Source organism: Pseudophryne corroboree, chromosome 11, assembly GCF_028390025.1.
Source record: "Pseudophryne corroboree isolate aPseCor3 chromosome 11, aPseCor3.hap2, whole genome shotgun sequence".
Classification (NCBI taxonomy): domain Eukaryota; kingdom Metazoa; phylum Chordata; class Amphibia; order Anura; family Myobatrachidae; genus Pseudophryne; species Pseudophryne corroboree.
Window position 1 is genome coordinate 353454894 of NC_086454.1, and position 13134 is coordinate 353468027.

The following is a 13134-nucleotide window of genomic DNA, read 5'->3' on the forward strand; positions in this document are numbered from 1 at the left end:
GGCTCGGCGCCTTTGTTCCCATTCTCGCCCTTCCTCTAGTTCCCAGACAACTTTGTCTCTGTGCCGCCAGTCGCCACAAGCCTCCGTCGGTGATTGCTGTAGGACGACCAGAGTAACACGTTTTGGTGTATGCTTCCTCCTGTACTCGCTATGTGAGGAGCATGGTAGCCGACAGCCGAGGTGTATATATGAGAGAGAGAGAGAGACAGAGTACTCTCATCTCTGTCCCCCTCTACTTCCTGCTGCCAGTCATTATGCTCCTCATATAGAGAGTGCGGGAGGGAGATATGTAAGCCGCAGAGGTGTATGAGACGGCGAGAGCCAGAGTACTCTCATCTCTGTCCCCCTCTACTTCCTGCTGCCAGTCATCATGCTCTTTACATAGAGAGTGCAGGAGGGAGATATGTAAGCAGCAGAGGTGTATGAGAGGGAGAGGCAGAGTACTCTCATCTCTGTCCCCCTCTACTTCCTGCTGCCAGTCATCATGCTCTTTACATAGAGAGTGCAGGAGGGAGATATGTAAGTGGCCGAGGTGTATGAGATGAGAGGGAGAGGCAGAGTACTCTCATCTCTGTCCCCCTCTACTTCCTGCTGCCAGTCATCATGCTCTTTACATAGAGAGTGCAGGAGGGAGATATGTAAGGAGCAGTGGTGTATGGAAGGGGTGTGGTTCATCAAATCGACAGTATCTAGGTCGACAATGTTTAGGTCGACCACTATAGGTCGACAGTCACTAGGTCGACATGGATGGAAGGTCGACAGGGTTTCTAGGTCGACATGTGCTAGGTCGACAGGTCTAAAGGTCGACATGAGGATTTTTTATTTTTTTTGGTGTCGTTTTCTTCGTAGAGTGACCGGGATCCCAAATTAGTGCACCGCGTCCCCTCGCATGGCTCGCTTCGCTCGCCATGCTTCGGGCATGGTGCCTTCGCTTCGCTCGGTACACTTTACCGTTCCAATCGTAGTCCACGTGGATCGTTAAGTATGAAAAAATTCAAAAAAAGAATTTTTTTTTGAAAAACTCATGTCGACCTTTAGACCTGTCGACCTAGCACATGTCGACCTAGAAACCCTGTCGACCTTCCATCCATGTCGACCTAGTGACTGTCGACCTATAGTGGTCGACCTAAACATTGTCGACCTAGATACTGTCGATCTTCAGACCGGATCCCGTATGGAAGAGAGAGGAAAAGTACTCTCTCATCTCTGTCCCCCTCTACTTCCTGCTGCCAGCCATCGTTCTCCTCGCATAGAGAGTGCCGGAGGAAGATATGTAAGGAGCAGTGGTGTATGGAAGAGAGAGGCAAAGTACTCTCTCATCTCTGTTCCCCTCTACTTCCCGCTGCCAGCCATCATTCTCGTCGCATAGATAGTGCCGGAGGGAGATATGTAAGAGAAAGCATAGCCTGCCACATTACTAACCCTATTGCCTGGCAGACATCCTAGCAGTCGCTCACCGCTATGAGTGTGGTATATTGTGTTGATAATCGTAGTGTCTACATGCTTGGCTTGTTGACATTGACCTCGTCGACTTTCTTCATACTTATTTACTTACAAAGCTCACAGTGGGGACTTTATTATCTAAGGTTTAATAAATTGTTATTCTACGGTTACGGGTTGGCGTTCCTATAATAAATTTATAATTTACAAATAGCGTCCCCGTTAGGAGCCTTGGCGCTGCCATCTTTTGACATTTCAAATGGCGACATTCTGCAAAGCAGACAAGTTACATGTGGACATTTCAACGATGACATCATAACTGTGGATATTGTGGTGTTGACATTGACCACATCCATTCCCATATCTTGTGACACCATTTTATGTATCTGCACACTTTATTGTTATATACTGTAGTTTATATATAAATGGCGACGTACTTCATGGCAGCATACTGCGCTGTACGACGGTGAGGTAACGTATAGTGGACACATTGCATTTTGTTTTGGTTTTAATTTTTAAAGAAATGAGTTAGATGCTTCCAATCCATTGCAGAATGAGGGAGAGACAGAGAAAGGTGCAAGTGCATGTTTACTGCCACAGAGCTGCACATCGTCCTCTGTGTGTACTTCCAGCAGCCTGTACTAGGTGCAGTGTGCCCTCCTCTGTGTGTGCTTCCAGCAGCCTGTACTAGGTGCACTGTGCCCTCCTCTGTGTGTACTACCAGCAGCCTGTACTAGGTGCACTGTGCCCTCCTCTGTGTGTACTACCAGCAGCCTGTACTAGGTGCACTGTGCCCTCCTCTGTGTGTACTACCAGCCGCCTGTACTAGGTGCACTGTGCCCTCCTCTGTGTGTACTTCCAGCAGCCTGTACTAGGTGCACTGTGCCCTCCTCTGGGTGTGTACTTCCAGCAGCCTGTACTAGGTGCACTGTGCCCTCCTCTGTGTGTACTTCCAGCAGCCTGTACTAGGTGCACTGTGCCCTCCTCTGGGTGTGTGCTTCCAGCAGCCTGTACTAGGTGCACTGTGCCCTCCTCTGTGTATACTTCCAGCAGCCTGTACTAGGTGCACTGTTCCCTCCTCTGTGTGTACTTCCAGCAGCCTGTACTAGGTGCACTGTGCCCTCCTCTGTGTGTACTTCCAGCAGCCTGTACTATCTGCACTGTTCCCTCCTCTGTGTGTACTTCCAGCAGCCTGTACTAGGTGCACTGTGCCCTCCTCTGTGTGTACTTCCAGCAGCCTGTACTAGGTGCACTGTGCCCTCCTCTGTGTGTACTTCCAGCAGCCTGTACTAGCTGCACTGTGCCCTCCTCTGTGTGTACTTCCAGCAGCCTGTACTAGGTGCACTGTGCCCTCCTCTGTGTGTACTTCCAGCAGCCTGTACTAGGTGCACTGTGCCCTCCTCTGTGTGTACTTCCAGCAGCCTGTACTAGGTGCACTGCGCCCTCCTCTGTGTGTACTTCCAGCAGCCTGTACTAGGTGCACTGTGCCCTCCTCTGTGTGTACTTTCAGCAGCCTGTACTAGCTGCACTGTTCCCTCCTCTGTGTGTGCTTCCAGCAGCCTGTACTAGGTGCACCGTGCCCTCCTCTGTGTGTGCTTCCAGCAGCCTGTACTAGGTGCACTGTGCCCTCCTCTGTGTGTACTTCCAGCAGCCTGTACTAGGTGCACCGTGCCCTCCTCTGTGTGTACTACCAGCAGCCTGTACTAGGTGCACTGTGCCCTCCTCTGTGTGTACTTCCAGCAGCCTGTACTAGGTGCACTGTGCCCTCCTCTGTGTGTACTTCCAGCAGCCTGTACTAGGTGCACTGTGCCCTCCTCTGTGTGTGCTTCCAGCAGCCTGTACTAGGTGCACTGTGCCCTCCTCTGTGTGTACTTCCAGCAGCCTGTACTAGGTGCACTGTGCCCTCCTCTGTGTATACTTCCAGCAGCCTGTACTAGGTGCACTGTGCCCTCCTCTGTGTGTACTTCCAGCAGCCTGTACTAGGTGCACTGTGCCCTCCTCTGTGTGTACTTCCAGCAGCCTGTACTAGGTGCACCGTGCCCTCCTCTGTGTGTGCTTCCAGCAGCCTGTACTAGGTGCACTGTGCCCTCCTCTGTGTGTACTTCCAGCAGCCTGTACTAGGTGCACCGTGCCCTCCTCTGTGTGTACTACCAGCAGCCTGTACTAGGTGCACTGTGCCCTCCTCTGTGTGTACTTCCAGCAGCCTGTACTAGGTGCACTGTGCCCTCCTCTGTGTGTACTTCCAGCAGCCTGTACTAGGTGCACTGTGCCCTCCTCTGTGTGTGCTTCCAGCAGCCTGTACTAGGTGCACTGTGCCCTCCTCTGTGTGTACTTCCAGCAGCCTGTACTAGGTGCACTGTGCCCTCCTCTGTGTGTACTTCCAGCAGCCTGTACTAGGTGCACTGTGCCCTCCTCTGTGTGTACTTCCAGCAGCCTGTACTAGGTGCACTGTGCCCTCCTCTGTGTGTGCTTCCAGCAGCCTGTACTAGGTGCACTGTGCCCTCCTCTGTGTGTGCTTCCAGCAGCCTGTACTAGGTGCACTGTGCCCTCCTCTGGGTGTGCTTCCAGCAGCCTGTACTAGGTGCACTGTGCCCTCCTCTGGGTGTACTTCCAGCAGCCTGTACTAGGTGCACTGTGCCCTCCTCTGGGTGTACTTCCAGCAGCCTGTACTAGGTGCACTGTGCCCTCCTCTGTGTGTACTTCCAGCAGCCTGTACTAGGTGCACTGTGCCCTCCTCTGTGTGTACTTCCAGCAGCCTGTACTAGGTGCACTGTGCCCTCCTCTGGGTGTACTTCCAGCAGCCTGTACTAGGTGCACTGTGCCCTCCTCTGTGTGTACTTCCAGCAGCCTGTACTAGCTGCACTGTGCCCTCCTCTGGGTGTACTTCCAGCAGCCTGTACTAGGTGCACTGTTCCCTCCTCTGTGTGTACTTCCAGCAGCCTGTACTAGGTGCACTGTGCCCTCCTCTGTGTGTACTTCCAGCAGCCTGTACTAGGTGCACTGTGCCCTCCTCTGTGTGTACTTCCACAAGCCTGTACTAGGTGCACTGTGCCCTCCTCTGTGTGTGCCTCCAGCAGCCTGTACTAGGTGCACTGTGCCCTCCTCTGTGTGTCCTTCCAGCAGCCTGTACTAGGTGCACTGTGCCCTCCTCTGGGTGTACTTCCAGCAGCCTGTACTAGGTGCACTGTGCCCTCCTCTGTGTGTACTTCCAGCAGCCTGTACTAGGTGCACTGTGCCCTCCTCTGTGTGTACTTCCAGCAGCCTGTACTAGGTGCACTGTGCCCTCCTCTGGGTGTACTTCCAGCAGCCTGTACTAGGTGCACTGTGCCCTCCTCTGGGTGTACTTCCAGCAGCCTGTACTAGGTGCACTGTGCCCTCCTCTGTGTGTACTTCCAGCAGCCTGTACTAGGTGCACTGTGCCCTCCTCTGTGTGTACTTCCACAAGCCTGTACTAGGTGCACTGTGCCCTCCTCTGTGTGTGCCTCCAGCAGCCTGTACTAGGTGCACTGTGCCCTCCTCTGTGTGTCCTTCCAGCAGCCTGTACTAGGTGCACTGTGCCCTCCTCTGGGTGTACTTCCAGCAGCCTGTACTAGGTGCACTGTGCCCTCCTCTGTGTGTACTTCCAGCAGCCTGTACTAGGTGCACTGTGCCCTCCTCTGTGTGTACTTCCAGCAGCCTGTACTAGGTGCACTGTGCCCTCCTCTGGGTGTACTTCCAGCAGCCTGTACTAGGTGCACTGTGCCCTCCTCTGGGTGTACTTCCAGCAGCCTGTACTAGGTGCACTGTGCCCTCCTCTGTGTGTACTTCCAGCAGCCTGTACTAGGTGCACTGTGCCCTCCTCTGTGTGTACTACCAGCAGCCTGTACTAGGTGCACTGTGCCCTCCTCTGTGTGTACTACCAGCAGCCTGTACTAGGTGCACTGTGCCCTCCTCTGTGTGTACTACCAGCAGCCTGTACTAGGTGCACTGTGCCCTCCTCTGTGTGTACTTCCAGCAGCCTGTACTAGGTGCACTGTGCCCTCCTCTGGGTGTGTACTTCCAGCAGCCTGTACTAGGTGCACTGTGCCCTCCTCTGTGTGTACCTCCAGCAGCCTGTACTAGCTGCACTGTTCCCTCCTCTGTGTGTGCTTCCAGCAGCCTGTACTAGGTGCACTGTGCCCTCCTCTGTGTGTACTACCAGCAGCCTGTACTAGGTGCACTGTGCCCTCCTCTGTGTGTACTTCCAGCAGCCTGTACTAGGTGCACTGTGCCCTCCTCTGTGTGTACTTCCAGCAGCCTGTACTAGGTGCACTGTGCCCTCCTCTGTGTGTACTTCCAGCAGCCTGTACTAGGTGCACTGTGCCCTCCTCTGTGTGTACTTCCAGCAGCCTGTACTAGGTGCACTGTGCCATCCTCTGGGTGTACTTCCAGCAGCCTGTACTAGGTGCACTGTGCCCTCCTCTGTGTGTACTTCCAGCAGCCTGTACTAGGTGCACTGTGCCCTCCTCTGTGTGTACTTCCAGCAGCCTGTACTAGGTGCAGTGTGTACTTCCAGCAGCCTGTACTAGGTGCACTGTGCCCTCCTCTGTGTGTACTTCCAGCAGCCTGTACTAGGTGCACTGTGCCCTCCTCTGTGTGTACTTCCAGCAGCCTGTACTAGGTGCACTGTGCCCTCCTCTGTGTGTACTTCCAGCAGCCTGTACTAGGTGCACTGTGCCCTCCTCTGTGTGTACTTCCAGCAGCCTGTACTAGGTGCACTGTGCCCTCCTCTGTGTGTACTTCCAGCAGCCTGTACTAGGTGCACTGTGCCCTCCTCTGTGTGTACTTCCAGCAGCCTGTACTAGCTGCACTGTGCCCTCCTCTGTGTGTACTTCCAGCAGCCTGTACTAGGTGCACTGTGCCCTCCTCTGTGTGTACTTCCAGCAGCCTGTACTAGGTGCACTGTGCCCTCCTCTGTGTGTACTTCCAGCAGCCTGTACTAGGTGCACTGTGCCCTCCTCTGTGTGTACTTCCAGCAGCCTGTACTAGGTGCACTGTGCCCTCCTCTGTGTGTACTTCCAGCAGCCTGTACTAGGTGCACTGTGCCCTCCTCTGTGTGTGCCTCCAGCAGCCTGTACTAGGTGAATGCACTACGCCAGTAAATTATCTGAGCTCAGTTTAAGGTGGGAGGGTCTGACATTAACAGTGCGTGTGACTTAGCTTCAGTCCCTATGAGTGTCCGTTATCTTCCCCAGAACCATCATTACATTAGGTTATGTGTGTCCAATATCTTCTCCAGAACCATCATTACATTAGGTTATGTGTATCAGATATCTTCTCCAGAACCATCATTACATTAGGTTGTGTGTCCGTTATCTTCTCCAGAACCATAGTTACATTAGGTTATGTGTGTCAGATATCTTCCCCAGAACCATCATTACATTAGGTTATGTGTGTCCAATATCTTCTCCAGAACCATCATTACATTAGGTTATGTGTGTCAGATATCTTCCCCAGAACCATCATTACATTAGGTTATGTGTGTCAGATATCTTCTCCAGAACCATCATTACATTAGGTTATGTGTATCCGTTATCTTCTCCAGAACCATAGTTACATTAGGTTATGTGTGTCCGTTATCTTCCCCAGAGCCATCATTACATTAGGTTATGTGTATCCGTTATCTTCTCCAGAACCATCGTTACATTAGGTTATGTGTATACGTTATCTTCTCCAGAACCATCATTACATTAGGTTATGTGTGTCCGATATCTTCCCCAGAACCATGATTACTTTAGGTTATGTGTATCCGTTATCTTCTCCAGAACCATCATTACATTAGGTTATGTGTGTCCGATATCTTCCCCAGAACCATCATTACATTAGGTTGTGTATCCGTTATCTTCTCCAGAACCATCATTACATTAGGTTATGTGTATCCGTTATCTTCTCCAGAACCATCATTACATTAGGTTATGTGTATCCGTTATCTTCTCCAGAACCATCGTTACATTAGGTTATGTGTGTCAGATATCTTCCCCAGAACCATCATTACATTAGGTTATGTGTGTCCGTTATCTTCCCCAGAACCATCATTACATTAGGTTATGTGTGTCCGATATCTTCCCCAGAGCCATCATTACTTTAGGTTATGTGTGTCAGATATCTTCCCCAGAACCATCATTACATTAGGTTATGTATGTCCGTTATCTTCTCCAGAACCATCATTACATTAGGTTATGTGTATCCGTTATCTTCCCCAGAACCATCATTACATTAGGTTATGTGTGTCCGATATCTTCCCCAGAACCATCATTAGATTGGGTTATGTGTGTCAGATATCTTCCCCAGAACCATCATTACATTAGGTTATCGCGTCATGCCCAGTGATAGGATATCAGAACGGCAGAGTTTGACGGATAGCCTCAGAGCCTTGTAGATTGTGCAGTGTAGAACATGTAAGAACCCCCTGGCTGGCGAGTCTGCCCCGTACCTGGCCCTCTCATGTCATGGTGGAGAGTAACGGTTGCGTCTGATTTCAGAGAGAACTGGAAAGCCTATGCCACTCGGGGGAACGTAAGCTCTCCGGTCATGTCTTTTGAGTATGAGGATGACGACACGGAGGAGCATATGTCGGACATTGAGAGAGAACACACAAAACAACTGCCTGAGTGGAAAGCTGAACGATCCTCAAACGATCCAATATATGCAGTTCCACATAGAGGGAGGACGGTGAGTCTAGAACACTTCAGATCTGGTCGCTGCGTTCATTTTACCACGTAGAAACTATTGTTCCATACACTACTGTGGCTTTATGTGACCTATGTCCATAAAGAGATTTACTCTGGCGCTCACTGTACAAAGCGGCGACTGTTCCCCTCGGCCTTCTGAAATGTACTCGCCATATTTCTGCAGCAAGGTTCACTGTTCCACAGGGAAAACATTGGGTGTAGAGTGGATCTTTATCCAGAGAGGCACCAACAGGCTAAAGCTTTAGGCTGTCCCAGGATGCATTGTGGGGCCTCCTTTATAACCCCGCCTCCAGGCACTGTGAGCTCAGTTTCGAGTTGGTGCCTGTAGAAGCAGGTCACTAACAGGAGGGCTGCACTGGGCAGCCCTGAAAAAGCTTTTTCAGAAGACTTTAAGGAATGCAGCACTGATATGTCAGGGTGACATTCAGCACTGCGGCTCCATCACCTCCCAAGCGGCATCGCATACTCCCGCAGCCTGTTCCTGGGTACTTGCGGCGGAGACGCAACGGCTCTAGGCACACGGTCGCAGACTCTATCCTGGTTCGCGTGGCTGCTACTGGGAGGCGGTTAGAGGGTCCCCCAGGTGGGACCCGCTACTAAATCACGTTCCGATCGCATGTCTAGGGAGACGAAGTGCGAGGCTGGTGTGGACACTGTAACCGAGCAGGGACCCCACTGTATCCACTAGGTCATAGGAGTACAGGTCGGGTGTACTAACGCCCCTATTGGTAAGACTCCGTAGTACCGGTGGTGAGGACCAGCATAGGGGAGTCGGCGCTTGACCTGTAGCTCCTCCCCGGTTCAGGGGGCCATCTACTGCAGATTTTCCCGCCCTGGAGCTGCCTCACACTCTCCCTCACTCCCTGACTGAGACGCTGGGCGCCATCTTAAGTGTATAGCTGCGGCTGGTCTCCGGGACTGCAGGGCAAGGTCTCCTCTGTAAAGCCGCCTGTATACAGCGCTGTGACTTTACAAACACTTGAGTATTCTACATGTCTCTTACAAAAAAATAAATAAAAAAAGTGTATGCATATGTGTATGTATATATGTGTGTGTGTGTGTGTGTGTGTGTGTGTGATATATATATATATATATATATATAACAGTCCAGTGCAGTATTATTGTCATACTAGCAATTATCTACATTGCCTGTGACTGTGTGTGCCTGTATCTGTTGTGAGGTTTCACTTTTAGTGTTACCCAGAAATATATCACTATATTCTGTACCCTAACGGACTAGGGGGTAAATTTACTAAGATGGGAATTCTATTTAAGATGGGATGTTGCCCATAGCAACCAATCATATTCTACTTCTCATTTATCTAGCACCTTCTAGAAGATAATACCTGAAATCTGATTGGTTGCTATGGGCAACATCCCATCTTAAATAGAACTCCCACCTTAGTAAGTTTACCCCTAGGTGCCTAATTCAGACCTGATCGTATATGTGCTAAATTTAGCACATCTACGATCAGGCACACTGACATACGGGGGGATGCCCAGCACAGGGCTAGTCCGCCCCACATGTCAGGCCCCTGCCCCCCCCAACACACACATACAAGTAGAAAAGCATCGCACAGCGGCGATTCGTTTGTACTTTAGGAGTAGCTCCCTACCAGCGCAGCTCCTGCGCACTGGCAGGAGCTACACATCGCTGTGAGGGTTGCAGTGGCTGCGTGTGACGTCACACAGGCGCTGCGCCCCCCCCAACGGTCCGGGCACACCTGCGTTGCCTGGGCCGTGCCCCCTAATTAGGCCCGCCCAGCGACCGCCTCTGCCTGTCAGTCAGGCAGAGGCGATCGCAGGGCTGAGACAGCCATTGGCTGTCTGGCATGCGCTGGCGCACTGCGGCACATGCACAGTTCAGACCTGATCGGCTGCTGTGCGATCAGGTCTGAATTAGGGCCTAGGTGCGTCAGGGTCTTTTATATAGTGCGTCACAATATTTGCCTATTACGTGTATTCTACTGTGTACTCTGTCACATAATATCAGATGTATTCGCAGGTGTTGTGTACTGGGGACTCCCGGGCAGATTTATTAAGCCTGGAGAAGTGATAAAGTGAAAGGTGATAACGCACCAGTCAATCAGCTCCTAACTTCCATGTTACAGGTTGGCTTTGAGAAATGACAGTTAGGAGCTGATTGGCTGGTGCGTGATCACCTTTCACTTTATCACTTCACCGGGCTTCAGAAATCTGCCCCACAGTCACATACTAACGGATTTATTGGTAGGTATTGTACTCTGTCTGGCTTCATCGTACTAATTTGCTCTGTGTTGCATTTGTGTACAATGTAAAACTGATATGTTTAAACGGTAGAAGTTGGTTAAAAATCTATTGCCCCATTCTGACCATTTGGTAGACATCAGGCTTGAACCCTGGGCTAAATCAGGGAAAAAGTTCCCTCTTTCTAAAAGGGCCTTGGCTCGCTGTCCTCTCCCTGCAGAGTTATGTATTAAGTGGGACAATTCACCACCGGTGGATTCCCATGTCACCCGCCTAGTGGTGGCATCAACTCTGCCTGTCACCACTGTCACTTCACTGAAAGAACCGACAGATTAATGTGTGGAGGGATGCCTGGAATCTATTTACTCCCTTACAGGTGCTGTACATAGACACCACTATTGTTGCCTCCTGGGCTGCAAAAGGTATCGAAGCCTGGGTTACATAGAAACAAAGAATTTAACGGCAGATAAGAACCACTTGGCCCATCTAGTCTGCCTCTTTTTTTTTTTATCCTTTAGGTAATCTCAACCCTTTTTGAACCTTAATTCTTTGTAAGGATATTCATATGCCTATCCCAAGCATGTTTCAAATTGCTCTACAGTCTTAGCCTCTACCACCTCTGATGGGAGGCTATTCCACTTATCCACTACCCTTTCTGTGAAGTCATTTTTCCTTAAATTTCCCCTGAACCTCCCCCCCTCCAGTTTCAGTGCATGTCCTCGAGTTCTAATACTTCTCTTCCCTTGAAGAATGTTTCCCTCCTGAACTTTAAGACCCTTGGTATATTTGAAAGTTTCTATCATGTCCCCCCTTTCCCTTCTCTCCTCCAAACTATACATGTTGAGATCTTTTAGCCTTTCCAGGTACGTTGTGTGATGTAGGCCATGCACCATTTTAGTTGCCCTTCTTTGTACACTCTCTAATGTATATTGGGTTCAGGCATTAGATGAAGAGCTGCCCGAGGATATATCTGACAATGCCAGACAATACCTGTCTCACATTACCACCGCTGCCTGTTATATTCAGTAGGTGGCCTCTGAGGCAGGTGTGCTGGCAGCCAAGGCGTCGACTACGTCTGTCCTGACTCGCCGTATTCTGTGGTTGAGGTCATGGAAGGTGGACCTGGACTCCAAAAGACCTTGGAGGTACTCCCTTTTAAGGGAGACATCTTATTTGGAGAAGACCTAAATAAAATTGTGTCTGAACTGGCGGCTGCTATGACTGCCTTTTTCCCAAATACTAATCCTTCTGCACAGAAGGCTAAAGGTACCAGTTTTCGTTCCTTACGGCCTCAAGGGAAAGCAAATGGTCAGGCATACCCGAGACAGTCTCGTGCTTCCAAAACCACTAAGCCCAAGACGAAGCAGTCCTGGGCGGCTCATCAGCCTGCTTCTAAACAAGACAAGCCTGCCGCATGACGGGTCGGGCCTCCCCCTGGGGGACCCCAGGGTGGGAGACCGACTTCTGCGGTTCACCCAGGTCTGGTTAAAGACCACTTCAGACACATGGGTGCGAGAAGTTGTCTCTCACAGGTACGCAGTCTCGTTCAAGAGCAGTCCCCCTCGGCAGTTTTGCGCCATGGTTATTCCCTCGGATCCGTTAAAGGTGTAAGCTCTGCAGCAAGTGGTGAGTTTTCTCCTGGATACAGTAGTGGTAGTGCCGGTACCCCTGTCTCAGGGAGGCAGTGGTTATTACTCGACCCTGTTTCTAGTCCCGAAACCCAATGGGTCCTTCCGGCCTATTCTCAATCTGAAATCACTAAACAAGTTTGTGAGAGTGTCCAAGTTCCGTATGGAAACACTGCGTTCAGTTGTACTGGCCATGGAACCCAGAGACTATATGGTATCCCTGGATATTCAGGATGCGTACCTGCATATACCTATTGCCAAGTCCCATCAGCAGCATCTGCGGTTTGCTATTGGCAATTTACACTGTCAGTTCCAGGCTCTACTATTTAACTGGCTCCGGCCCCTCAGATTTTCACCAAGGTTATGACCGTAATGACGGCTCATCTCTGTCACCAGGGAGTCAGGATCCTACCGTATCTGGACGACTTGCTGATCCTGGCAACCTCCCATGATGTCCTCATCAGTCATCTGCAACTGACGGTAAGCTTCCTACAAGCCCACGGGTGGCTTATCAATTGGAAGAAATCCTTGCTGGTCCCAGCTCAGAGCATGGTGCACCTGGGAGCACTCCTGGACACACACAGTCAACGTCTGTTCCTGTCTCCAGAGAAAGTCCTGAAACTTCAGGTCAGGATAAGATACTTACTTTCCTGCATCAGTGTGTGTCGATACACTCGGCTATGCAAGTACTTGGCCTAATGGTGTTGACAGCCGACATGGCTGGAGTACGCTCAATTTCATTCCCGCCCTTTACAGAGGTTAATCCCCTCCAAGTGGGACGGCCTACCTCATCGGATCAGTTCTCACATGATCGCTTTAACTCCAGAGGTTCGGCTATCGCTGACCTGGTGGCTCCAGGACCAGCAACTGACCAGGGGACGTCCCTTCTGGTTCCCCGGCTGGGTCCTGTTGACAACAGATGCCAGTCTGCGGGGATGTGGTGCGGTGTTGGAGCAACACTTTTTCCAGGGCGTCTCGACACAGTCACAAAGTTCCGGTCTTTGGATCAAGGACCATGGATTCTCAAGCAGCGTTCGTGGACGCACTAGCCATTCCATGGAACTTTCGGCTGCCTTACGTGTTCCATCCAGTGTCACTTCTGCCCAGGGTCCTGTGGAAGTTCAAGCAAG

The 13134-nt window shown here is 50.9% G+C and overlaps 1 protein-coding gene across 3 annotated transcripts in view; it reads left to right on the plus strand.

Annotated features, from left to right (window-relative positions):
- Window positions 1–13134, plus strand: part of CEP89 (centrosomal protein 89) — a 268804-nt gene that overhangs the window by 52898 nt on the left and 202772 nt on the right. For all 3 annotated transcript variants that reach the window (XM_063945997.1, XM_063945998.1, XM_063945999.1), the window contains one exon: window positions 7941–8130. In XM_063945997.1, the coding sequence (XP_063802067.1) occupies window positions 7941–8130 (190 nt within the window). The remainder of the gene's footprint in view (window positions 1–7940; window positions 8131–13134) is intronic.